Consider the following 27,990-nt stretch of genomic DNA (forward strand, 5'->3'; position numbering starts at 1 on the left):
CATATTCCTGCATCGGGTCCGATTCAGAAGGGGTAGGAGAAAAGGACTGCGGATCTAGTTGGAGGGGATGGAAGTGTTCTTGTAGAACTGGTTCCTGCTCCGCCGGTAGCTTGCGTTTAAGCGGAATTTTGTATGCCACCTCTTCCCTGACTGGCGTGATTTTGCGCTTGTGTAGCATTAGCCTGTCAGTATCGGCGTCGATAAATTGTGGCCCTGAAGAGTCTTGTTCTGTTAGGCCAGAGGTGGTGGACTGTGTGTGGAGGACACGTGTCCGAATTTGAAAGAGTTTCGGTGCCGATGTCGGTGGCAGCCCAAAGGTAATGTTGGTGGGCTCCGAGTGCACTCTAGAGGGTGAGGTAGTGTCGGGACCCGAGGTAGAGTGGAGGGCTACCCGGTCCCGGATGCGTTGTAGAGATGCAGAGACCTGCTGCACAGCAAACTGAGATGGTGGTTTGGTGGGCATCTTGGTAGGAGGCGTGGAGGCCGACCCAGACTTTGTCGGAAGGGGGTCACTGGTCTGAAGGGATGCATCGATAGTCGAGGACTTCTTCGGCATCGGTGCTTTAGGAGTCGACGTAGCCGAGGCGGCCATTTTGACTGCGGAGGTTACAGGCTTCGGTGTCGGCGCCGAAGGTGTCAGTGCCAGAGGGCGCGCTTCTTTTGTGCGTCGACCGCGTCTGCTGCGGTGAGCTCGGCGCTGTGAGTCGACCGCGTCTGCTGCGGTGAGCTCGGCGCCGAAGTGTCTCTGTACGCGTTCGGAGCCGACGACTTTTTTCGGCGCCGGGGCAGTGGACTGTTTCGACGCCTTTGATCCGACCACCACCAGTTTCGCTTTCGATTTTGAAGGGACTGGAGCGATGGATGTGTTTGGGTTTAACAACCCGGTCGTCTTTGGTAATAGTGGCTCTTGCATAGTGTTCGATGCCGGGCCGGAAGGCGGGGCCGAGGAACCATGTATTAGGTCTTGGGTAAGGCCCGAAGGCGATCCCTCGACCGGAGCCTGACGACGATGTACAATTTCGGCCTCCGTTTCGACGGATTGGCCTAGCTCCTCGGGAGAGCTGTCTTCTTCAGCCCCATAGGCTTTGTCGAAGTCCCCTACCTCGTCGACTGCTTCTTCACGTCGAAAGAGCTCTTAGTCATCGTCGTCCGATCGGGAACCATGCTCTGAAGCGGGGCTAGAAACTATTTCTTCCACGCTCTCGGTGTCCTCGTCGCTGAATGTTGGTGGGTGCGGGCGCTGCCTGCTGCGCCTCGAGCCTCGCTGCCCGTCGGTTCCGTAGAGTTTTCTTGGATCGGAACCGCGCGCAGGCCATGCATTTCGATTCGTCGTGATCCGGCGAGAGACATTTGTTACAGACTGGGTGGACGTCGATGTGAGGGTACTTGGCGTGGCACAACGGACACCTCTTGAACGGAGTTCTCGATTCCATCGTCGATCGAGCGTCGAAGTTTGGACCAATTCGGTCCGAAAGTTGGAAGAGGGTGTGGATCACTAGAACTAGTAGTCGACACCGAACGGTAACTGTACCGACGAAAACTATAGGCCTTTTGGCCTAAAACTAAGTATTCCGAAGTTGAGCTAAGATAGTTGCATCCGAACCCAATGGCGGAAAAAAACAATCTGGGGATGGAGAGGATGCCCATGCGCACTGTGGTCCAGGGGAGGAGTCACCCATCTCAGGATACTTCGAAGACTCTTCCAGGACAACAATGTGCAATCATCCAGACCCAACACTAGGCGGCGATCTATGCACAGATATGAATTCAGCAGCCCACATGCCTCGAACGTGTGTTTTTCGGCGCCGCTAGTAGGCTGGCTCGAGCCCGAGCCGCCGGGAGACTTATGGTGCCTCTTCACCGGGCCCGAAGGTGGGGTGATGGAAGCGGTATGTTCGGTTTTGCCTAGGCCCGGAGGCGAAGGTGTAACCGGAGTCTCTTTCGGTATGGGCGCGGGAGTGGGAGGGGGTAGAGTACTCACGACCCTCTGCGCCGGTGTGATCTCCTCCACGTCGGAGTCGTCGGCCTCGGAAGTGCCGACGATGTCGTCTTCCTGTTCGGTGTGCTGCTGTCCCGTCCCGAAGCTCCGATGTCTTCTCCGAAGATGTCAGGTGGAGCCGAGGTCGATGAGTGAGCCATGGTGCGTCGAACTAGTCGATCCCGAATAGTCTTTTTCGATCGAAAAGACTTGCAGGCGGGGCAGTCTCGGGCCTCGTGTTCGGGAGATAGGCAGAGGTTGCACACCTGATGTAGATCGGTGTGGGGAAATTTAGACCCACATTTTGGGCACTTCTTAAAAGGGAGTCCTTTCCATCGGCCGAGACCGAAGTCGAGATAGGCCCGAAGGCCGCCGCCTGGAATCGAGGAAGTGCCGAAGAGAGAGATACAGAAGATGATTTTGTCTGAGAATCTCGATGGACGAGGATTTTTCGTCGAAGGTCGAACTGGAAAGGTTCGAAGCCGGAGCACGAAGTATTACATCCGAGCCCGATGGCGGAAAAAAACAATCTGAGGATGGAGCCGCAGCCCATGCGCAGTACGGACCGAAGGAGGAGTCACCGAACTCGTGACTTCCAAACATTGTCCAAGAAGAAAAACAAACTGCAAACATCCGGGCCCAACACCAGATGGCGATCTATGCACAGTGTATAATCTGCAGCTCATATGCCTCGAACCTATAGTTTAGGTAGTAAATCGGTAAGTGAAATTAAAATGTATACGAAAATAAGGCAAAAACGATGGTACACAAATCAACTTGACCTATTACGGACCTAAAAAATGAAATCCCGTATCATAGTTACTTTGAATTAAATTAGATGTCATTTAAATAAGCTAGTCTAGAACATACATTTTGTCATATTCCGGGCTCTATTCTTTTTTCTCCTTGTCTGCAGGCATCTTTATTAATACACAATAGATACCCATGGTTCCATTGACAAAAGGTAATTCAGTGGTTTTCTCTTAAAATAAGATTGCATAAGCACATCATAGATGACCTATCCCTACTAGGCATTGAAATGATTTACGAGCTCCTGCTGCCAGCCTTCCTCGGGGTTTAGACTCAGAAGAACGAACACAGATGTGATGAGATCAAAGTACTAGAGAGTTGTTGGGTAAAGGTGCACAGTATAATACTATCAAGGGGTGATTAATGCTGCGAGTACCCCACATGAAATAGGCAACCCTGGTTTCTTTTTCTGAGGATATACAAGCAACACACTACTACTCCACCACAAACTGCCCCACAGAAAGTACTCCTTTACGGAGAATGGAGTAATACACTCTAGGTGCCCTGGCAAACTAGTTGCAGTTCCACCAATACACGGTGTCAGATGCCAGAGCCAAGCCTTTCATAATTTCACACCTATTCGGAGTGAAGTTGCAAATGCATTTACCATCAAGAGGAAACAGGACCCCACCAATAAGACTGGCATGTGAGGTCTATGCCATATGGCCAAGGAAAGCATTTGCACCTTTTCAGCAAACCACCTCTTCGGCAAACATTACCTGGGTCTGTAGTAGATTTCTGGACAGTTCGTGGTCCGAATAGGCTCCATTTGTCAGAGGGACCTGTAGAGTCAACCGAGCTTAACTCTGTACTAGGAAGGGAGGACATGGATCCTTGGCTAAACCAGCCCCTGTATGAAAAGGAAATTAGCAGAGGTTAAAAGCAATTCAAAAACCACTCTGAAAATACATTGATAAATCTTAAAATAAATATGGAAGCAATGTCATGTTAAAAACACCAGATTTTTGCAGAAATTAAACATGGTAAAATTGCAAACACCAGCGAAATATGGTTATGCACCATAGATCTCAGCATTGCATACATCTGTCCACCATGCTGAGGGCTTGGAAGCTATAGAATAATTTATTTTCAGAAAATCAATAGGCGCATATGGAACCTCTCGAATGGAACAGACTACATTTGTGTAACTACTTCAAAGTCCCAGGCACATATTTTCAGCAAACAGAAACTTCTATGGGCTCTTCCGCCTCACCAACATATGCCAATATCTTCATGGGTCAGTTTGAAGAGCATTACATATGGGACAACAATCACCAGCAGTAGAAAACAAAACTGTATTTGAGATACATCGCTAATTCATGGTTTAGGATGGCCCCAAATGTGAACCCGAAGAAAAAGTTCTTAATGCACAAATTAATGAATACAATTTACACGTTTGATAAAGAGGAATTAGAGCACCACCTTATAGACGGTGCGACTTCAAGCAATATTTGAAGGAGGGGGCGGGGGGGGGTGAAGAACCTTTGGACAAACCCATTAGGATATTTCGAAATAAATTGGTTGTTCACTTAACACAAGCTATATATTCCCCTCACCCAAGAGTAGAGGGTAGCAAACTTCGACATAAAACACATGAGCGTAAGAGATTAATTTGACCAAAAGAGAGCCTGAAAACTTAGATGTTTAGGTGTATGACCCTGGTCTGTGTTAAAAATGAAATAAAAGTATATGAAAATAAAGGTTTGATAAAGAAATCGATTCAGAATTTAATATCTTGATTGAAAGGTCATATAGCAGGCCTCTTGTAACAACCCTAATTAGCGTCGGAGTCTAAACAATGTTAGAAGTGTAATCTACAACACATCTCGATGTAGAGTAGATCACTTCTTTAAAATATGCTCACGGACGTGAGCCGTCTTTGCTGGCGTACAGTTTGGTGAACTGGAATGCCTACTGTTGGTTTACTGGTAAGCCCTTAACACAAGAAACATAAGGATAACTCTGAATACTTGCTATGTAAATACCGGCAAGAGCTTTGCACATGGAGGTTTGGCCACAGAAAGCCAAATTGTCTAGCTGGCAGCTTCAGACTGATAAGTAAACCATATAAATAAAACACTAAAGTAAGGATTAAAGGGAGTCAGTCTCAATTTAGTTTTATTTTTACAGATGCTAATTTTGTAGTTTGATATTTACGACCCTACTCTATAAAGCTGTGAAGTGGCACCTAAACGGTCTGTTCATGTCACAAGTTAGAGACGTTACTTAGGTAACTGATATTTCGCCAACAGGTAGAATTCCAGGCTAAATAAGACACGATATAATAGACACTTATCAAACGAGATTTTCATTATGGACTGCTTTTTTTAAATATATAGATAGACTAAACACGATTTTAAATGGCAATCAAGTAAGCAAGACAGAGGTAAAAATGACAGTTTCTAATAAAATTGGATTGGTTCAAAGTATCATTTAAGCCGTACAAGTTAGTGCAACAGGTTTCACAGCATTCAAATACATGGTTTGTTGGTTGCAATGCACTAGGGTAGCCTACCTGTGGAGCCAGAACGATTATCAAACTACTAAAAGAATGAATGAGGAAACAAAAATAGCCAAGCAAACAAGACAAGTGCCTTGACATTGGAGGAACTCAGGGGTGTACATTGACCAGTATGCTGGCAGTGCATGTGTATGAAGTGTCTGTGTGCTCAAGATGAGAAACCCATGAGTACCTGCGTGCTTGCTTGGGTGATGACTGGGGAGTGCTGCTTGGTGTGGACTGGGCAGAAGAGCTCTGCTTCTCCTCTTTGCTGTTGTCTCCAGTCTGCATCTTCAAAGTCTGTTTGAAGGATAAAAACAGACCAAGATCTCATTGTGTGAAAGAGTTCAGTTCAAAAATACAAAATTAAAAAAAAAAAAAAAAAAAAAAAAAAAGTGACAATTCACTAATCCTTGCCCAACTAAAAAACCTTCAGAAGGGGTTGACAAATACTTAAAAATAAAAAAGTTTTATGTAAAAGATGCAACAAAAAGATAGTGATATAATCAGGTATACTTAAGACTAAGGCTTTCATCATGTCAAAAGCTTGCAAGGCTGCTCAACAGCAATACTGCGATATTTCTGTCCACCATCCCGGTGGTTCGATCACATGATACCTAAATCTGTATATGCCTGTAACAAAGGACTAAAGACTAATCTTGCAACTGCTTGTATGGGTAAGAGTGAAAACCAATGTAATGTATGCCCATGCACTATACCCAATATTCCATTCACACAAAAAAAACTAATACTGGTGTCAACATTTAAACGTTGCAGACCAAGAAAGCCTACAACTTATAGAGATCAAAGGGACCAAAAAGGGATGGCCAAGGCCAATCACACACACATTATGGGAAATAATACTTTGATTGGATGCAAGTTGTTTGTTAAATAAACTTTAACAATAGAACATGCAGACCAGGAGACTTCTGGTGCCATGTCAGTACACACGGCTGTCTGTCTGCTAAAGACTTCTCGGGGGGACATTCTGAAAGTGGACATAAGAATGCATTCCGCCCATTGCTTACCACTGGCTTGGTAGCTCACAGTAGCTTGCTTTCTACTTGCTGGCTTTATTTGTTTTAGACTGTCCAGCAGGTCTTGTCCCGCCTGTGGAGCACAGCCTGTTTACTGCATTCTTCCATGAGTGCTCGCTTTCAATAAACAGGGCTTTACATTTTTTTCCCTCATCTTGTCACATTTGATGTGCATTTAAAGACAGAGGTCAAATTTCAGGCTGTCTTCTGAGGGAGGTTGGGGTTTAATTTTCTTTCTTTGACTTCCAAAGTGAGAGGATTTAAGTGACAATCATGCTGGGTACTGGGGTGTAACTTATTTCAACTGACAGTGTGGTCTGTAACGGCAGTGCACTACCATACCATGAATACTCTATGCCACTCCACATCACTAACTTTAAGCTATGCTGAACAGCAGCCACGCTAATGGACAACATAGCTAAAACGCAATGGTAAAACCAACAGCTCTTGCGTAGAAAAGAACTATTGGCTTTGCCAATGCCAGAGTGCTGATTAGTTCAGCCATTACGTTAAGCAATGTTACCTTCAGGGGTGTAGAATTCCTATAGCCCGATGCCTAGAACATACTGTTTGGGGTCAAGGACAAGAAGTTTATGTTTATTTTGTCCTTGGGACAAGTAGGCCCAACCCCCTGCAGCAAAAATCCTTTGCCTGCCAGATTACAGCACCACATTATGGCTCAGGGAAGGGCATTGACTGCAGTTAAAGAATAGTTGTGCCCATATGTTAACGCTGTTCGAACTTGTATTTATGGTTCATCAATACAAAGCCTTTAATATTAGGATGAACCCTCCAAGGAAATGTTCTTAGTTCAGAATGCACCACTGACCGTGGCTTCGGTATAAAAATCTGTACACACGTTTGCAAAATTTAACAATATAAGGATACGTATAATGCTTCCAAGATGCTTTCCGGTTAGATGCAAATATATTCAAAAGCTTGAAAGCAACATTGGGGATTCTTTGCTTTCAAAATAAAACAATACCGAAAAAATGCAACTGGGAAAAAAAAAAATTCTGAACTACTGTGACATTTTAGGTACCGTGTCTTTGACGCATCATTTAGCAAAATGGGGGGGGGGGGGGGGGTGGAGGGGAGAAATCAGTAACCAGTTGCAACAAAGTTATAGGGAACATGAAAATAAACAAGCATTGGCAAAGGTAGGTGGTCAGTCTGGTTATTCAATGCGTGCCTTATTTTTACGTGGGTTTTGTAAAACTATTGTGGGAGCTGCAGGCCCTCATTGTAAAAAAAAAAAAAAAAAAAACGGCAAAAGCAAAAATATTTTTGGGCAAAAAAAAAAAAAAAAAAAAAAAGTTGCCACAGTAGTTCCTGTCACTGAACAAAATTACTTTGCATGCCATTATGCTCCTTATGAAAGAGCAGAATGCGGTCACTCACAGTCAAGCCAGCCAGTAAATGGGAAGATAGAATTTTATTTATTAATAAAAAAGCCAGAACTGAATAGGGGCCCAATTTTGAAAGAAAGTCACAAAAGTGTACAGTCACAAAAACACACCCATGGTATATGTCCTTGCAGTAGTGCAGATTGACAGCTTTCATCAATTCACAAGAATTTAGAGAAGTAGGTAAGGAAATTGTACCCCGAGAAAATATTTGTGAACTGCATTTTAGCTCTGGCAAATTTCCTCATGCGAACATCTGTTGCACGGGAACAAGTTCACTTTCCCATCGACCACTTTTTTCCCCCAACCCTGGGAGAATTTTTTCCTCTACCCTTGTCAGGAGTAAAGTTTCAACCTTGCTCTATATGGGAAAATATTGGAGACAAGCTGGTGAAAATCCATTCAACGTGGAAGTTAGGTTTGCGGAGACTCAAAACTGCATTCCAACCATGGGGAACTATTGCTTACCTGCTACCTCAAGCCCCAGTATGTAGATCTGTGGAAAGGTGGCAAAACAATGGAATTGCTAGTATTCAAACCCTACTATGGTATGAGTTCTGGCATGATCAGAGAGGCTATTATCAGAGCTCTTACAGAATGAGATTGCTACCATAATTTGTCACCGCACTACAGGGACAAGTGGATTTTGTTACAGGACTAGTAGTTTTAGGAAGCAACCTGTCCCATGGACAAGAAGATACATTATATTCCACACCCCTGAGATTCAAGAAAGCATCAACTGCCACAGCAAGGCAAGCTTAAAGAGGAGTGCTCATGATGCACAAACCACACACCAAAAAAGAAGAGAGAATCACACACCAAGTACCCACTTTCGGAAACATTCACAGACACAAATCTGGAGAGTTTTGATCCTGCAAACAGCAATGAGGTGGCGCAGAGGGAAATTAGTTGTACTGCTGCCCTGTGGGATTACCTACAAGTCAAAGTACAATATTCTAAACGCCAGCCCACACCACATAATCCCACACCATTGGTGTATGTTGTACATAGTAACCCACAAACGTCAGACGTGTACAACTACAGCCGGGTGCCTTACATGCAGAGCCTCTGCCACACGATGATATTTGGTCTCCTCCGCAGTCAGGCCCTTGTGCGGGGTGTATCCAGCGTCCCTCAGACCTGCCTGCTGCTCAAAACGCTGAATGCTCTCCTGGGTCTGTTCTGGAAAGGAGAATACATTCGTACAAGCCAAAACAATACAGTAAGAACAATGGGGTGAGGGGTGGGGACCGCCTAGAAGCCAGATCTTACCCATGGTGCAGAGCGGGCTGCTGCGCAAAGTACTATCTACAACAGCACCCCAAGTAAAACAGACCATGCTAGTATTTGAGGGACTGGGTTTGCGGATCGCTCCTAATCCAATTGGTAATTATTAAATGAGGAACAACTTATTAAATGTAGCGCACGGCTGCAAAGGTATGAAAGCGTGGGCCACAATTCAACACGCCAGAGATTACCAAATAATAACGAATTTAAAAAAATTAATAAAAACACCCTGGAAAAAAACTTACCAACTCCCCCGGATACTCATTGAATGAAATAATAACTACAGTGCATGATGGAGTTTTTTTTTTTTTAATCCGATTTCTGCCAATTATCCCTTTCCAGATTTAGGTCAACTAAACAAAGCCTAGCTGTCCTAGACAAGGAGCAACAGTGACCTTTGTAGACTCCCGTTTCACAACGTTGGGTGCACTGCAGGTACAGGGGATTTAGATATAAAAATAAAAAACACTGGTTGCACTAAAATATCTCCAAATGTAATACTTACACCAAGCTAAACAAGCGCCCCGCCTTGGGTTCATGTAATCAGACAAGCGCTGCTTTGTACATGCGAAGGACATCTTAGCAAATAAAGAGATGTGATAGCAGCATATCTACCTACACTTCTCTCATGTCAGCTACAAAGATGCCCGCCCACCCACCCAACACTAGAACAAGGTAGATCTAATGACGAACTATAAAATGCAACAATGCCATCTGTATAGGGTCTGGAACTTTATTCATATATAGTCTGAGAACAAATGCAGTTTAAAGACAATGTGGCTCTCGAGCACAACAGCGGGCAAAGTAATCATTGCACAAAGAACCCTTTAAACTCCCCACAAAATATAAGTGACAAGCTTACTTGTCATGAGGGAGTTCATGATAACGGAGGTGGCCTTGGCCTTCACCACCGGAACCTTGCTGCCATACTCCGTAGAAGACTGGGTTATAGAAGCTGGGATACTAGAGTCTCCTTCCTCAACCTGGAGAAGGTGCAATTTAAAGTACAGAGAAGAAGAAACCATTACCTTGGTAACAAAACAAGCTTTGACCCTAAAAAGGCAGCTTTGGAGACTCATGATTGCTATTACATCCTCAGTGCGAACAGTGGGTATAAATTTGAGAGCAAATGGGTAGTATATATTAGCAAATCAGTCTGGGTAGGAAGGGCGAAAAAAATACAAACGACGAATGAAGCAAATGAATTAGCCTCTTCTACATACATCTACAAAAGAAAATAGACTGGATGATAGAGAACGAGACGAAGACTTTAGACAGGTTTTTAAGTTAACTAAATACAACGAAAATATATTCAAAACTCCACGAGGAGCAATGTAACGTAGGGCATGACTGTACGCCCCAGAAGCACAGGTTACGATTAATTCCGGGTCACACATCTTGCATCACATCTCCTAGGAAATCGATAATAGCTGTGTAAATTATCCTGGCGCGTGCCCTGGGACGCTTAAGAAAAAAAAAACATACTTGTTGGCAACTCCCCGAACCCACTTAGCTTCCTGTATCCCACAAAAGGTCTTGCACATAAGATAATTTGTCAATGATCGTAAAAGCTTAATTTATTCGTAGGCGATTATGTGGAGTTTTTGGAAAGTCAGGCCATTAGAATGATACGGCCCCCTTTCCAAAAGGCTGATGTGCATACCTTAGAGAGCATCTTGTACTTGCGCTCCGGAATAACTGGCAGCCTCCAGATGTTATTAGCGCACATGTCTGAAGGAGGAGGGGTCATCGGAGCAGTGTCATCCAGGGCATCATCGTAACTGAATGCCCGGCGCTGCATTCCCAGAGGCAGGGACATCTTGCCTAGCAGGCCCTGTGTGCCGTGTTCAATGGCTGAGAACAGAGAGCCCCATGGTCACTAAAGCATATAAACATCATGGTACTTCAAGGTCAAGCAGGAGATAGGCCAAATGCACAAACAAGGTGGGAGGATAAGGCTACAGACATAGGAATGCGGAACAAGAGAAGGATCAAAGCAGTGAATACCATGGAGGATACAAAAAAAAGTGAATACCACAAGCAGAGAAACTAAAGGCAGCAAACCTATTAGTACGGAGGGTATAGGAAGCGTTGATAACCTTCAGCGGTAAGTGAGGGAAAGAAAGGTCAGGGAAGCATTTGAAAAATGAATAATATGCACACAAAAACACGACTGCCAAGACCTCTCACTTGTACATTAGTTAAAGAAACTAATTAATGGCAGTATAGATTAAGACCACACGCCTTGCGTATAAATAAAACAGGACAAGACAGAGGCAGTCACCTTGTTCTTATGACGTAGTCCTAAATCAAAACATACTCTCCAGTCAGTGCAAGCACCTCACCCCATTATGGCAAAGAGAACGGAGCAGGGCAGACTTTATAACCTGATCATTTTCAAAGCCCAAAATACCCCAACTTTTGGTTCTCTTTGAAGCGCATAGGCACTTTGAAAACATACTCTAAAGATCAAGTACATGAAAACATCTTACGCCAGGTTGTTAGCACATAACTCAACCGACAGTGAGTAGTTGGGCAACATTCTGAACGCATGCCAGGCTTGCAATTAGATAAACGACACCTGGCCATAAATTTGAAGATATTTGTTTTTGATGGGGAATGAGGTGCTCTTTTTAAAACGGGTTCTCTTTCTTTGAAGGCTATAACCGGGAAACAAGGAAGGGGGGGTGACTAGAGGCACAGGAACCACATCAAGCCGGAGAGGGAAGATTGGAATGAAACCTACATATGGGATAAACATTTTTTACCAGGAATATCAGGCAGTGGCGAGGTCATGATAGCGCAAAGATCCAGACCCTCTCCGGAATACCAGAATACGAGTTGCCTGCCATCCGGAAGAAAAGGTTTTTGTGTTTTTTAATCAGCAGAAACATAGTTTAGGTATAGCACATGAAAATGTTAAAACGACCCAAACGCACGCAAAACATTCAAGCAACGAGGCACGACAAGGCAGATTTGCCCAGCCTGCCAAGCGAACTGCCAGCAACGAAATGTACTGCGGTTAACAGTTAAAGACACGCACAACTAAAACCAAAAATGCATGCCAGTTCACTCACCAGCAATTTAGAGAAGACGAGCTGACCGCTGTGTTAAAATGTAGGATCCTGCGAGATGTTAGAAAGGAGCATACCGTCTGCGTAGATGGATCTAGAAAAGCATTCAATCATGAACAAGTCACAACAAGGGAATGAAAGCGGTATTAACATTAGGCTAAGAGGCCTCGAATCAGCTACAGATTTAACATTTTCACCCCCTATATAGTCAGTATCTAGACACAACAGAATAACATTTTAAAACCACGCAAACGGCACCAGTACACTTACACAATCGCTAAAGACGGTAGTGCCGTTGGTGTTAATATACTGGAGCCAGTGAGCGATCACAAAGGAACATGGTGGCTGCAACAATTTCACTAGCAGTCCATTCTGGGCAGGTTCTTCTTAAAGCTCTAGGAAAAACAAACAACGATACAACATAGAATTAGGTAACGGGTAGCTGCCCCTGTCACAATTAAAACTGCCAACCCTACCTATACACAAAGTACCTCTCAAACCATTTCCACTGCCACAAGCCACACACTTAAAACCAGGTAAGGCAAAGTAAAATGGCCCGCTTGCGCATCCAATTTAGGGCCATAGCGGACCATCTCGTATTTATTAAAGCAATTTTATATAGCGCGTACATTACCAGATGTCAGGGCGCTTTACATGCGAGCGACGCGTACTGGCGACTTACCTCCAGTGGTGCCGATCCCTAACCCCTCGCGAGTAAAGGCCAAGCTCGGTCTCAGACGACGCATCACGCAAAACTACAAAGGCATCTAGAACCTTGCTCGGCCGTAAAGTAAATAACACCACCCTCACCTGCTCCTCCTATTCTAACACCCGCTCCTCGGTTTCCAGGAACCCCGGAAACGATTGCTGATGATCCAAGCCCCGGGCACGTAGGGGATGCCCATGTTCCGATAAACAGCTATAATTGTGACAAAAATGGCGGAGAGGGACGTTTACGAGTGAGCAAACGTCCACTCCGCGTCACCCGACTCTTTAACACAAAACTACAGCGTCAGCGTACCGCTGCGCGTATATAAACCGGCATCCTGTACCGCGAGACGTCCAACCAGTGACGACATTTATGGGAGGGGATTTGTCGCGAGTGGCGGCCATGTCTTGGTCAGGTCCTATTCCTGAATTGTTGTTCTGTGTACCGGTATTTATTTTTATAAAGCGCGGACTTTACCCGAAGGTGTCAGAGCGCTGTACAATAGAACCAGTTATGTTACATGACAGAAATGTTACAAAATAGAACGTACAAAAATAGCAGGACACAGAATCAAACACAGCAGGCAAGAGGAACACAATATCAAACACAACAAGCAAGGAATGTACAAAAAATAAATAAATATAACATATTTACAATGACTAACGAACCTCCTGGTGGGGTCTGAGAATGAAGGAATTAGTTCTGAAAGTGTCTTTGGAATAGAAGAGATTTGAGGTCCGCTTTGAAGATCTGGATGGAGGTGGTGGCACAGAGCAAAGGAGGAAGTGAGTTCCAGATTCTCACCGCATTACCTGAGAACGTTTGAGGCATCAATTTTTCCCTTTTGAAGGAGGGGGGCTCAAGCAGGAACTTTTCCGCATTCCGAGAAGGTCTCAAGCCTCCGGACAATTTCAGTTTATTCGCCAGATAGCGAGGGGAGGAAGAGTGCAAGGCTTTGTGGGTGATGCAAGCCGTTTTGTAAATAGATTTAGCCTCGATGGGAAGCCATCGGAGAAAAGACAGGATAGGAGTGATGTGGTTACTTCGTTTGGATCCTTAAATGAAACGAGCTGCTGAATGGAGGACTGATTTAAGGGGGGAGAGGTGAGATTTGGGAAGGCCAGTCAGAAGAGAATTACAATAATCCAGTCTAGTGAGAACTAGCGATTGGACCAAGGTTTTTAGGTCTTTCTCCGGGAAGAACCGATGAATCCCCCACAGAAGGCGCAGCTGATAACGTGCGTTCTTGGCAATGGAGTTGATGTGTGAGATTAGGTTGAGTCTTTTGTCAAGTATGACACCTAGGTATTTAGCGAAGTCGACAATTATGGGTTTACTGTTGAGTAAATTCAGCTGATCCATCCAGGATTGAACAGGAGGCGGGGAGAGAGAGGTAGAAAGGAGGAGGAATTCAGTTTTGGAGGGATTGAGAATGAGTTGGTGAACTAACATCCAGTTGTGAATAGAGTTGAGAGTAGAGTTGAGTAGTGAGAGATCTTGAGATGAAGACACCTTGAGGTAGATTTGGGTGTCATCTGCATAGAGCTGGTAGAGGATTCCAGATTTGCTTAGGAGGTTCCCTAATGGTTCCAGATAGAGATTAAACAGAGTGGGTGCCAGGATGGAACCTTGAGGGACGCCTTGACCAACCACCAGTGGAGACGAGAGACTGTTCGTTGTTAACAAACTCAAGGAAGAGCACAAGCTATCCCAATAGCCTTTTACCTGTGAAGGGAAAAGGTTACGTTAGTCAAATACATTACACTAAATAACTTTACATTTACTCCATCTGTCTTAATCCGCATTCTCCTCTCCCCTGTTGCCATCCGGTTCCTCGGTTAACGAGAACATGGACAAAGAGGTTAGTCCCCGCCCCCTCCTCCCCAGGTAAGGGCAGGGGGACTCTTTTGGGTCCTCAGGTGTTGTCTCCTATGTTGCCTGAGCCTTCCAGGCCCCCATGTAAGGGTACAAGGGTGTAACGCCCTGAACGTCTCAGGATCGTTTAACAGACACGATAATGAGGACGCAACCACTTGTGAAGGGTTAGTTATTTTAATGAAGGCAACAATAATACAAAGAATAAACAAAAGTTATAGTCACTGGAATCCTCCAGGCTAAGTACGTTACCAGCCCACCGCACGGATGGTCCTAACCGTCCTCTGCATATACGCCGATCCCGGCGTATGCCAACAGAGGGCAGAAATGAAATGGCCGACAATGCCAATCGGTAGGCTGTGAGGGGCACGAAGAGTGTTGGGGAGAATCGAGGAGTCAGGGAAACACCCAGCCGGGGTCTCTACCTGAAGGGAGCAGCCGCTCAACCTCTTCCTCAGACTGCACCGGGACGCGGAGTCACCTCCTGGTGATGCGTCACCGATACCCCAATCAAAAAGCAAGAAGACTGAACCGAGAGCAGCCGCTCGATCGATCCTGTGGACTTCCGAGTCTGTAACGCGGCAAACACCTCCTGGTGTGCGTTACAGCTGGCAGTTCCTGTATCTCTGGTCTGGCTGGGAGTTACGACTCCAACCAGCAAAAGCGCCACTGCGCTCTGACTCAGCCGAGTCAAAAAGCGAAGCTCAATGGTTGACTGGTAGAGCTTCCGGGTCCTTCACAGGTGACGATGGGGCAAGACACGGCCCAGGGAGTAACGACTCGACCTACCTCCGTTCTTGCCTTACTGGAGCACCACTCCGGAACACTGCTCTTCACGAAGCAGGTACGTCGGTGTAAACACAATATCCGACAGCGTTGTACCTCCCGGTTCCTCCCTTTATAGGGCGTGTTTTCCTTGAGTTATGTAACAGCTCTCCTGCTTACATAAGGGCTTGTTTTCCTTGAGTTATGTAACAGCTCTCCTGTTTACATAAGGGCGTGTTTTCCTTGAGTTATGTAACAGCTCTCCTGTTTACATAACCTCTCAACCGCTAAGCATCCTGGGAGATGTAGTCCGTTTTCTTCCCCTCGCATGACAGGAATTCTTGACAAAGGGGACCTCCAGTTTCGTTGTTGCTGTCTTCATCTGATCTGTCCAGTGCAGCGTAGTTACGCTGGAGACTATGGATCATCTTTCGGCACGCCTGGGTTGATATCTCCTTCTTTCCTACTACCATGTGGTTTCTGGAAACCAGAAAAACATCTTTTAAGCAGCACAGGAGCCTTCAGCAGTCCTGGAGGTCCCAGAGTGCGTGTGTCCCTGGGAACAGACCGTACATCACAGAGTCTGCAGTGATGCATGATGTTGGTATCTAGGCCCTAAGCTCCATGCCTAGTGGCTTCTGCATGTCCCGTACATATGCGCACTCCCAGAAGATATGGTAGATCTTTTCGGGCAGGATTTGTATCGGTTGAGCCCTCTTGCATGCACGAAGGCTGTCATTGGCACTTGTCCTTGGATGGCCATCCAGGCAATGTCTTTGTGCTGGTTGGTCAGGTGCTTGGAGGGGACGTTCTCCCACACATGGTCCTCTGTGGCAGAGGGGAGGGCGACAATCGGTTTGCTGACGTCCCTTTGGACGATCTTTGGAGTTCACGTGACTGGGGCAGCAGCCTCCAGACCAAACTCCTTGATAAGCTTTTCCACTTCCTTGTAGACCCACGGGGTCTCCCAATTGTACCAATGCAAATGACATGTACAAAATGGTTGCAGCTACGGGACTGATCACAAGCTGTCCAAACCCCCCCCTTATTTATCTGTTCAGCCAAACAGATAAGTGTTGACATCACCCTCTGTGACGGTGAGCCAGAGTGGCTCACAACATCCCATCCAGCCTTAGATGTGCTGTCTTCAGCTGGGCACAAATGAAGTCACAAAGCCTCTGGCTGATCACTGGCTTCTGTCTGAGTCCATTCTGATGGCCAGATTGGCGTTGGGAGCAGGTGGTCTCTGCTGGCACATCTGGTTGGGGATGTTCCCCTCTTGGAGGATGAACCAGTTCAGTATCAGGGTATGGCGAAGAGAACTGATTAAATTGGCGGGCTGTGAGGGGAGCATCCTGTTACGAGATGGCCAAAGAGGCTTAGGAAACATTAAAGTGGCCAGAGCTTAGGGTTTTATGGTGGATAGCATATCCAAATCGGAGCCTGCTACACCCGGGGGATCATATCCTAGATCGCCCTGACTTATTCTATTTAGTGATATGCTGTCCTTTCAACTGCGCATAGTGTGCCCTTCCCACTAGCTCTTTATATTTTTATGATGAGTAGTATATAGCCTGCAAATTATACAAGAAGCAATGGAAACTCTATAGCACGTACCGGGCATCTTCAATTTAATACGCTGTAATGACTTCGGAGGGGGAGTCGGGGGTTGAATGCTGTACTGTCTGTGCATGACTGAACAGATGAATAATGACTGCATTGTTCCCGATAGCCGCTGTATGAAACCTAATAAAATCTGTTAAAAAAAAAAATACCTCTCAACAGTGCCATTGTTCTGTGGCCACTGCAGCGTTATCTGCCTGTGTTTGATGCTTAATGCCGAGAGATATTGGGCAAAGTCTGTTCTCTGAAATGGTGAACAATTGTAAGTTTTGATGACCGATGGTATGCCAAATGCTGCAAACGTTTTTTCCAGCAAGGGTTTGACATGTGTTAGTGCAGTAGATGGTACCAGTTCTACTACTGGATATTTTGACCGTTGATCCACCATTACCTGAGTCAGTCTCCCGTCGGAGAAATGGCCAAAGTCCACACTTGTTCTTTCCCAGGTGTGTTCTGGTGCCTCTTCAGTTATTACAGGAGCCGCAGAACTCCCCAGTAGCTGGCACAAGTTTGGACTACTTCATTGACGTTGCAGTCCATACCAGGGAACCACACTTTACTCGTCATTCGGGCCTTTGTCTTCTCAATGCCTTGGTGTGCCTCTTAAGCCAAGGAAACCATGCGATCTTTGAGCTCTGCCGGGACGACTATGTGCCCCTCCCCCCTCATGACGACTCCACCTGCTAATAAGCCAAGTTCATCTCGTACTTTCCACATCTCGGTGAACCTAAACCTTGCACCTGGGTGCCATTGGTAGGCATCTTTCAGCAACAGACGGCAGGCGTTTTTGGTGATGGCCTCTTCCACCATTTGCAGCCCATCGTTCAATCTGTGGGGAGCGGTCCCCGCAAAGAGGCTCACCAGAGGTTTGTGATCTGTGATTATCATGAACCCTCGTCCATATACATACAGGTGAAAATGATGACATGACCATTTTATTGCCAAAGCTTCCCATTCAATTTGTGTGTATCGTGCTTCGGTAGCTGCGAAGGCAAGAGGACTCCACACCCCTTGCTCATGTTCCTGTGTTAAAACCGCCCCACCTGGCTTGCATCCACCACTAACTCTGTGGCTTTATCTGGATTTAAATACGCCATGCTGGCATCTGTCAGGAAGGCGTTCTTGATGTTGTCAAATGCTTCTTGCTCTGTGGGGCCCCAGGCCAATTTGGTTCCAGTCTTGCTGCGTGCCCGGAGGGGTTCCGACATGCTGGCCAGGTTTGGTAGGAAGCATGCACAGTATGTCGCCATGCCCAGGAGACAATATATTTCCGTTGGCTTCTTCGGGGCTGGAGCTTCTTTGACTGCTGCCGATTTCCGTGGGTCTACTTGCAGACCTTCTTGCGAGAATACAGAGCTAAAAAACTCTACCTTGGGCTAAAAAAATGAGCATGTGCCAATGTGCAAGGTCAGTTCACTTTCCTTCAGGCATGGGAGTGTGGCTTTGAGTAATGTGTGGTGTTCCACCAATGTGGATGCAAAGATGAGAATATAGTCACTGATATACAGTTCCCCTTCGAGCCCCAATGGAGTCTCCCTGATAGCGTTTTGAAAATCTTTGTTGGCTGATGAGATTCCAAAGTTAAGCCATTTGGCTCAGCACAGTCCTAGTGGGTCGTGAACGTGGATATGTATCTACTGTCTGGATGGAGCACTAGCTGATGGTCCCCAGCATTCAAATTTAACTTGGAGAACCATTTTGCGCAGTTGAGGTCTGCGATGATGTCCTCCAGCGTTGCCATTGGGTGTCTTTCCCTGTGGATTACCCTGTTAGGTAGCCTGATGTCAATGCAAAGCCTGATGGCCCCTGGCTGCTTGGGTTTTTCCGTGATGAGCTGTGGGGATACCCATGGTGTCAGCCCGGACACTATTTTGAATAAGTCCATCTTTGCAATCTTTTCTAGCTCTTCTACCTGGCGGTGTAGGTGAAATGGTATGTGCCAGTGTCTCAGAGCGGTCAGTTGGATTGTCTTGTCAATTTACAGCTTCACAGGAGGGCGTTTGCGGCACCCTAGCCCTGTGAACAGCTCCAGGTACTGCTCCAGAATGTCGTCTACTTGTAGAGCATGAATTTCCTTTGCAAAAAATACTAGCTCTAAATCTTCAGAGGTGTGGCGACTGAGTAGCGTGCCTTCTCCTTCCTCTGTAACATGGAATCGAGCCATGATCTCCTGTTTTCCGTGTGGGACCAGCATGTCTGTCATGCGCACCAAGGCCAGCAGTTCTTTGCTCCTGTATGCATTTATCTGGGTACGAGTGCGACTAATAGGAGGGCGTGGCCGCAGCAGTAGATATTGTTTGTGTGTCATTACCTTACCGACACCCCGTGTCGATCAGGGCGGGTCCCATGGTGCTGGTAGCGCCACTGGGGGAAGTGTATGAGATGAGGAACACATCCTCCTCTTCATCGTCCTCAAGGTTGGCTTCATAACCTTGCCATTCTCAGGGATTTTCTCCACTGTGTCTGGTCTTTTTTCAACTGACAGTTGCCTGAGCATTCTATTGAAGGGGCATTGCCCTTGTCCCCTTCGCCCTCTTTCGCGTACTCTGGCAAAGTGGTTTAGCTTGCTGCATGCAGAGCATGTGCGGCCTGCCACCGCTCGGCATCGTTCCAGTGGATGATCCCACAGGCCGCAGTTATCGCATGAGGCATCTGAGGTGAGTCCTGCGTTTCTTGCCGATACACAGGCTTCCTCTGGACTGCGTCCAGCTCATGGGTGTCATCCTTCCACTACTCTGTTTAGGTCTTCTTCCATTTCTTCCACCCTTGTAGTAGATAGAGTGTATGTCCGTGCTAGTATCAGCATATCTTCCAGTGACATGCCAGGTTGCCATAGAATCAAGCACCACAGTTGTGCGGACCTGCACCCTTGTATTATCTATGCTCTAACTTCTTTAGACTGGTCATCGTCAGTGCACATGCTCGCGGTTGAGCATAGAATGTCTCTACCGATTCTCCCTCTATTTGTATGATTTGATGCAACTTGAATCTCTCAAATTCCGGGTTTAATTGGGAGTCGAAGTGGGCGTTTAGTGCATTGAAGGCTGCGTCATAGTCATCAACCCCTCCAGTAGCGGGAAGGTGTTGCAGCAGTTTGTATATTTCATTGCCCCCAAAGTGCAGTAATAGGGATCGCTTGACTTCATTGTTGGTTTCTCTGGTGGCACGGAAATAGCTTTCTAATCAGCCCACCCATGATATCCATCTAGGTGCTCCTGTTGCAGGGTCTGCTAATTCGGCAAGATGGTGAAAGCGCTCCAATTGCAGTGTGGGCTGGTGTGACTGTGTTGAGGGTAAGGGCCCCTTGCGTTCCTCCGGCTTGTTCATTCTCCCCCATGCTGTTGGATCCCTCTTCACCCCTGCTGTTAGGGCAATTTGTGTTTCTATGTTGTGAGGGATTGTGGCACTCAGTCATAGGTGCTTTCTTTTAGTGCTCTCCTGCACCTGTTGATTGTCTCTGCACTCACTCCCAAGGCTACACTGGCCTGCTGTTTTATTTTTATTTTTTTCTTCCTTCTGCATTAACTTCTCTCTTCTTTTTTGTTGTTTTGGATTTCTTTGTATTTTCTCTACCGTCTTGCTCTGTTGTTTTTTTCCTTTCCTTTTATCTTGTATTTGTTTTATATTTTCCTCTGTGCTCTGCCTGTCCCCAGGGCTCACCTCAACACGTGCTAGTGTTCTTAGTTTGCTTTAGATTTGCTTCATTTCGGGTGCGGTGCACCTCAGCCTCCACCAGCTGGTGCTGTCTCGCTCCGGTTTCCAAGTATTCAGCCGTCCAACTTCTTCCTTCACTGAGGCAGCAGGCTTTGCTTTCTTCAGCGATGTGGTCATACCGGTGAAGTGCTTCTAGGATCCCACCTTCTGTCGCCAATGTGAATCGCTGAGACTGGGAGGGGGTAACGAAGAGATGGAACCCAGGTTTGTGGAGTAAGGCTTAAGTGGAGTAAACAGCAATACACATGAGACACACAATGGGTGCAGCTATGGGACTGATTACGAGCGGTCCAGCCCCCCCCCCCCCCTTTATTTATCTGTTCGGCTGCTCTCAGCCAAACAGATGCTTGTCGGCACCACTACCTGTGACGGTGAGCCCGTGTGGCTCACTACATCTGATAGTGGAACGTTACCCATTCAGGTGAAAGAGTCACATGATAACTGGATCATTACAAACACGTTAATTTGAGCAAGGACATCCAGGTACGGAGTGGCAAAGAGCAGATCACTACATAAAAGGATTACTACAGAGAGCCACCCAAACAATACACAAGCTCAAACACCCCCAGATCGGGCCTTGGAAAAAGGGTAAAAGTGCCTAGATGTCAGCTCCTGTTCTCTGGCTGGAAACTCGCCTGAGGGCGATATCTACAGGCCAGTCACCCAACTCCTACCACTGGCATTAAATGAACCCTATTACAAGACTGACTTTTCCATTTGAATGAAAAATTTCCTAGCTATCGTAATGGAAAGTTTCAATTCTATTAAGGACTCAGAAGCGAGGATTATGCCTTCTTTCTTCACTTTATTTCAAATAGCAGCCTTAAGATGAACAAAGACCACGTTTCCCATGAACCATAGGGAAAGGTAGCAAAAAACAAGCACACAGTAACATCCAATCTGATTAGGGCAGCAGTGTCCAATCATGGCTTCCCAGCCCAACATAGTCCTTTGCTAGTGTCCCCTCTTTCTCTTTCGGAGCGCAAAGTCAGCCCATTTACTCTGTTCAGGCATCCTGCTCGTGCACATCAGAACCTGCAAACAACAGGGACACATTACCGAATGAATCAAACCACTAAAGCCTGCAATTAGAGCAATAAGCTGTTTACCTGATCGCAGCAACAATAATACATGCAGTCAAAACCTGAAGTAAAATACGTACTGTAGTACGGGGAGGGTTCTCCTCCTGGAGCGTAGGGCGGGATAATCCGCGCCTCAGAGTCCTTAATAGAATTGAAACATTCCGTTACGATAGCTAGGAAATTTTTAATTCTATGTCAGGACTGGAGGCGAGGATTATGCTTGTTTAAAGCTTGCCCACAATCAAATGAGCCATGTTAAGTATAGGATTGAAGTAGAACCTCTTAAAGTGGGAGTCCGAAGACTAATCCGCCACGTTGAGGATATCCTCTAAGCGGGCACCCAAGCCGAATGCTTTAGAAGCCACAGCCCCTCAAGTGGAATGCGCCCCAAATTGGCGGAGGCTTATACCAGCCTCTTGCATTACCCAGCGAACCCATCTGCCGATGGTCGGTGAGGAAACGCTTTAAAGGGCTTCCGGAGCGCAATAAGGAGCTGGCACTCTACGGGGGGATGGAACACTTCCGTCATCTCTTCGAATGCATTGAGGCATCTAACCACACAAAGTTTTGAAGAATCTGGATTCTCCGGGTACGAAATCACCCTGGTATGGCATTTCGTACGCCTGAGCAGGGTGAACGTTACCCCATCAGGGGTAAACATTCTACTGAGGATATCCAGAGCCTGAACGTCCGAGTTCCGCCTGCAAGATATCAGGCACAGGAGCATAGCCAGTTTCGCAGAAAATTTCCTTCCTGGAGAGGAACCTGTTAGGTTGCCAAGACAGAAAAAGGTTGAGAACCTGATTAACATCCCAGAGCGTGGAGTAACGCGGCTCTGGAGGCAATGAGAGCCGAATGCCCCGCAATAGCCTGCAGACCAAGGGGTGTTTGCCCATAGGCGTTCCATTAACCGGAGCATGGCCAGATGAAATGGCTGACTAGAAGGTGTTGATGGACCTGTATGCCAACCCGTCTGAAGCTAGTTGCGCCAGGAAGTTTATGAGATGTACCACATCAGCGACCAGGGGATCCAAACCAAGTCGCAAACACCAACGGTACCATCTGCCCCACGTGGACCTTTTTCTCTTGACGGTACTGTACGCCCAAGCCTCGCGAAAGTCCTGGGGCTTCCCATCTACCCCTTAAATCCGCCACGCCATGAGCCACAGCGAGTTCGTCAACAACAGAGGATGTGGAATTCCCTCGGGACTCGTGAGGAGAGTCGGAAAGTGGGGGAGTAGGATTGGAAATTCTCAAGAAAGTTCCAGAAGAACCGGAAACCAAACTTGTGACTTCCAAAGCAGGGTGACCATGACTAGGTCCGCTGCTTGCCAGCGGACCTTTGCCGTTGACCGCTTGATCATCGCGAAGGGGGGAAACGCATGCCCCTGCACCAAACTCCAGTCCTGGAGGAATGCATCCGTGGCCGCCACTAACGGGTCCGGCCTCCAGCTGAAGAACCAAGGTGTCTGGTGATCCAGTCGGGATGAAAACAGGTCCACTGAGAAGGGTCCCCAGTGGTCATTCAGCATCGCAAACACGGACTGGTCCAGCCGCCAGAGACTGGAATCTCGGAAATGGTGAGATTGGAAATCCGCTTCCAAGTTGTCTCGTCCGAGCAGGTACTCTGCCGTGACCGAGATCTGGCTGTCTAGGCAATACTGCCAGAAACTTTCCGCCAGGTCCGAGAGGGCTTTGGACCTGGTGCCACCCAGGTGGTTCACATAACGGACCGCTGAGACGTTCATTTTCAGGACTACGCACAACTGTACCGAGTATCTCATCCAGCAACGTACGGCAAAGGACCCCGCCAGAAGCTCAAGACAATTTATATGCAATTTCTGTTCGTTGGGTGACCACAAACCTACTGTAGAGAGGTCTCTGCACCTGGCTCCCCAGCCAAGTCTGCTGGCATCTGATTCTATAATGAGATCTGGTGCGGAACTGAAGATCGCGCGGCCGTTCCAGGCCTCCATATGGTTCAGCCACCAATGAATCTCGCCCCTCACCTCGGCAGACAGGGCAACTTTGTGGAAGTATGGGTATCCTTTGCGGAGGAAGTACGCCTTGAGGCGCTGGAGGGCCCTGTAGAGGAGCGGGCCCGGGAAGATGGCCTTTATTGAAGTGATAGGAGGCCCACTACCCGGGCCAGCTGACGGAGGTACACCTGTTGTCTGGCAAGAACGCATTGCAACTCGTGACGGATCCTGGTGACCTTCCTGGAGGGAAGACTGAGAGTAGAAGTGGTGGAGTCTATTACGAACCTGTGAGAAAGTGGCTCTGTATATACTGTTCCCTAATAGGTACAGGGTGTACAGAGTCCACAGTCCCCCAGAGGCTGATAGAGGTCAAAGTTAGGTATGACCTTACTCTCAAAAGTGGTAGCTTGGTCGAGCAGTAAGGCAGTACCAGAGGACAGTGTAAAGCATTTATTGTACACACTCAGTCAGCAAATGGTTTCACACACTCAATAACTGAACTCTAGGCCAATGGTTTATATATATAAAATATATGCTTGTTTTATTTTTAGAACCACAAAGGGGATAAAAATATATTTTCTCAGAATGAGAGGTTGAATATAAATACTTTTGTCTTAAGCAATACATTTTTGTAAACAGTTACAGTTGGTTGCAATAAACAATCCTATTTCCTAAACATAACAATGCATTGAGCTCAATGGTAAATTCAGGTTATTTGTAATAAATTGTATTTCAGATTATTTTTGGAATTCCAGGTCTGGCTCCTAGATCCAGCTCTGAGTCAGTATTCAGAATCAAGTGATGAAAGTCGACTTAATAACTGTAATGATTTTTAAATAATATTTAGCTATTTCAAAAGTTAGCACTTAGAAAATATTCAAAGAAAACATTCAATGGATCTCTATGGCAGAAATTCAAATTGCAGGTAGAGTACTTTATCGTTACTTTAGTAATCCAGGACTGGGTACCTAGACCCAGGACTGGGGTCCTTATCAAAAACAGGTAAGTAATTTCGTTTACAGAAATGGTACGATTTTAAAAGAATATTTCAAATTTGCAAAAATAGACACTTAGAAGAAATTTCACAGAAAAGCAGACAATGGTTTCCTATGGGAGAAAAATGAGTTAGAGGTAAGTATAGTTGTGGACACTTTTCAGAGTCAGGGCTGGGCACCAAGATCCAGCACTGGGAGCTCACCTAGGAGCAGGTGAGTAAATTCGTTTTTGTCACTTGGCTGATTTTTGGTGAATATTTGCAGTTTTGAAAAGTTCACACTTAGAAGATTTTTGAAGAAAAAGCCAGTCAATGTTACCCTATGAGGAAAATGAAGTTAGCGGTTTAAGGGTAAGTACTCGACTGGCAGAGTTGAAATTCCGGGCATAGACTCAGGGGTCCCCCAGTGTCAGGTAGGTACAGTTGGTTCACCCTCAGCGGTTTCAGGACGGCCGGGTGCAGAGAGAGTTAGGCCCAATGTTATCCTATGAGGGATAGGGGGGCCTTGGTTGGTGGCTGCTGTCTGGCAAGCCACGCGGCTGTGGGAGCTGGGCTCCTGGTCACTTACTCAGGGCAAGTGGGGAAGTAAGTTAGTGTAGAGAGTGCACTGCCAGGGCCACTCGGGCGGCTGGGTGCAGGGTGCTTTTGAGCCTTCGGGCGCTCAATGGAAATCAATGGGAATGTTCCGGTTTGGAAAAAGGCTGCAAGCTCGGGGGCGAGGATGCTTCAGGTGCCCCCACCACTTCGAGAGGTAAGTTGGGTAGTTGTAGGTTAGGTGGGTACCCCGGGATTGGGCACAGGGGGCCGCAGGGCGCCGGGTGCAGGGGTGCCTTTTGATGTCGGAAATCTTACCCTCTTGTTGATCGTGGTTGGGGTGGCACTCTGCTCTGAGGCTGCAGGCTTCTTCCGGACTGTCGAGGGGGGTCCTTGGGTGCCGTACTCGGGGTCACAGTCGCTGTGGGGTCGTCCTCAGGGTCTTTGTCCACTCCGGCACTGGCCAGGCTTGGCTGGTGCAGAGTGGGTTGGGTCCGCGGTTCCGGGCTGCTGCCAGGGGTTAAAAATAGGTTTCTTGAGTAGAGCCTCTACTCATGGGAGTCCCAGGGGCTTAGAGCCAAAAGGTAGCCAGGTCCTCCGGGGTTGGTGAGATTGCTGGCCACGAGAGATGCCGCACTGGTGCAGGTTCGAGAGTCGACAGGCCGGTAGGGCTGGGGCCAAAGCAGTTGGTGTCCTCTTCTCTTTTTAGCAGCTGCAGGGCAGGTCCTTGTTCTTCTTGCTCTTCTTGTAGTTTTCTATCTGGAATCTGAGGAAGGAAGGTTCAGGGTGCCCCTAAATACTAGATTTAGGGGCGTTACAGGTAGGTGAAGGCCAGGGACCAATGGGTCCTTGTCCTGGGGTGGGTACACCCCCTATCCTGCCTCTCTCCTGTGGGAGGGGGGCAGTAGCCTAATCCTGATAGGGTAGGGCCCCCCATCTTCAAGATGGCGATAGCCCGGAGATGTGCTTCACCTCGCCTCCCCCACCTGAGGGGTGGGGTGGGCAGGCTGGCACATTCCCTGTCCTTGTATGGGGTTTCCGGCCAGCTTCCCTCCAGAGTGGGGGGTTGCAGAGGCCTGGGGAATCTCCAAGAGGCGGCATGCCTTTGAAGCTTCCCTTGGCTCATCCTGGGGGAGGAGATTTATCACCTCTCCCAGGACGGGCATTGTTGCAGGCCCGGGAGAGCAGGGGCTCTCCCACCCAGGGGTCCAGCAACGGGTCTGCTGTGTGGCAGCCTGGGCAGCCTCAGAGCAGACGTGGATTGTAGGTTAGCTGTAAGGGGGCATCTCTAAGATGCCCTCTGGGGTGCTTAGTACATTAAATCCCACACTGGCATCAGTGTGGGTTTAATGTGCTGAGAAGTTTGATACCAAACTTCCCAGTCTTCAGTGTTGCCATTATGGTGCTGTGGAGCTCGTGTTTGACGAGCTCTCAGCACCATGTACTCGTACATGGCAGCACTGTACTTACAGTGCCCAGGAATGGACCTGGGTACTGTAGGGGCACAGGGCTCCTGCTCCTGCGCCCACACCATAGGAATAAGGCACCCAGACAGAGGGGTGGCTGACATATGCCTTGGCAGTGTAGGTGATGGGCATGGCACACAGAGATGTGTGCCATGTCGACTCTTTGTTTTGTCCTGCACCCAGACACTCAGCCTGCAAAGGCAGTGTGTGTGTGTAAGGGCACAGGGCCTCTAAGGATGGCACAATGAGTGCTGCAGCCCTTAGAGGCCTTCCCTGGTCACAAGGCCCTGGGTACCTAGGGTACCATTTACTAGGGGCTGACATGTGGCCAGGGTTTGCCAATTGGGAGTTTGTATTTTAGGGAAGGAACACAGGCCCTGGGCACCTGATTGGCAGGAGCCCAGGGCACAGCAAGGAAAAGTGCATCAGCTATTAGGCAAAAAGGGGGGGGGTTACTGCAACAGAAACCCACTTTCTCACACAAGCCCCCCCCCAGCCCAAAGGCCAGGAGATTTCTGCCAAAGCTGGGAGAGTCTACCTAGTCTTTCAGGCGAGGAAGAGTTGGGGAAGTGGTTTGAAAGTTGCAAGGCCTACTCTGCCTTACATCCTTCTGCCTAGGTCAGTCCCTTTGGGGAGCAGGCCTGTCTTATTAGTTTCAGGACCTAACTCCCAAGGCTCCTCTCCTTGTCTTTTACTGTCCTTGTCCCATCTTTCTATTTTGGGTTTAGAGGTGTATACCTCGGCAGTTTCTAACTTAGCCAGGGCTAGGCCCAGCTTACCCACAGAGGCTACCCACAGCTTGAGCAACCCCACCATGACCAATAAGGTCAGGGGGCCTGACTTGCTATTTGGCAGGGGGTTAGGCCACCGTGCCAAGGTTAGGGCTGCCATGAAGGCTAACACCCAGCAGAGGCTGCTGACAGCTGTCAGTGCCCAGAACCACACCTTTAGCTCCTGACTGGCAAGTGAGGGAGCTATTTTATAGTTCTCTTTGGGTCCTGGCTGTTGGTCTGTTTGAGGATAGGGGGTCCCTACTCTTGGTAGGGAACACCCCTTCTCCACCCTTTGTTCTGCCACCTGAGGAGCCACTAATTCAGGCTGGACAGTTGCCTGACTAGTCAGGTCTTGTTGTTGGCTAGGGGGGGCTTTACCAGTGC

At 47.4% G+C, this 27,990-nt stretch overlaps 1 protein-coding gene across 10 annotated transcripts in view; it reads right to left on the reverse strand.

Annotated features, from left to right (window-relative positions):
* The window catches only part of KIAA1191 (KIAA1191 ortholog), a 172,511-nt gene that overhangs the window by 13,320 nt on the left and 131,201 nt on the right, over positions 1-27,990 (reverse strand). For 4 of the 10 annotated variants that reach the window (XM_085618271.1, XM_085618272.1, XM_085618273.1 and 1 more), the window contains 8 exons: positions 12,363-12,487; positions 12,096-12,186; positions 11,787-11,863; positions 10,682-10,872; positions 9,881-10,001; positions 8,789-8,913; positions 5,482-5,588; positions 3,508-3,638 (listed from right to left, as the gene is read on the reverse strand). In XM_085618271.1, the coding sequence (XP_085474397.1) occupies positions 3,508-3,638; positions 5,482-5,588; positions 8,789-8,913; positions 9,881-10,001; positions 10,682-10,872; positions 11,787-11,814 (703 nt within the window). In that variant the 5' untranslated portion in view covers positions 11,815-11,863; positions 12,096-12,186; positions 12,363-12,487. Of the gene's footprint in view, positions 1-3,507; positions 3,639-5,481; positions 5,589-8,788; positions 8,914-9,880; positions 10,002-10,681; positions 10,873-11,786; positions 11,864-12,095; positions 12,187-12,362; positions 12,488-12,774; positions 12,880-12,902; positions 13,126-27,990 lie in introns of those variants that run through there. The other 6 variants (XM_085618277.1, XM_085618276.1, XM_085618278.1 and 3 more) reach the window with 4 other exon arrangements.

This window comes from Triturus cristatus, chromosome 7 (genome assembly GCF_964204655.1).
Source record: "Triturus cristatus chromosome 7, aTriCri1.1, whole genome shotgun sequence".
Taxonomy (NCBI): domain Eukaryota; kingdom Metazoa; phylum Chordata; class Amphibia; order Caudata; family Salamandridae; genus Triturus; species Triturus cristatus.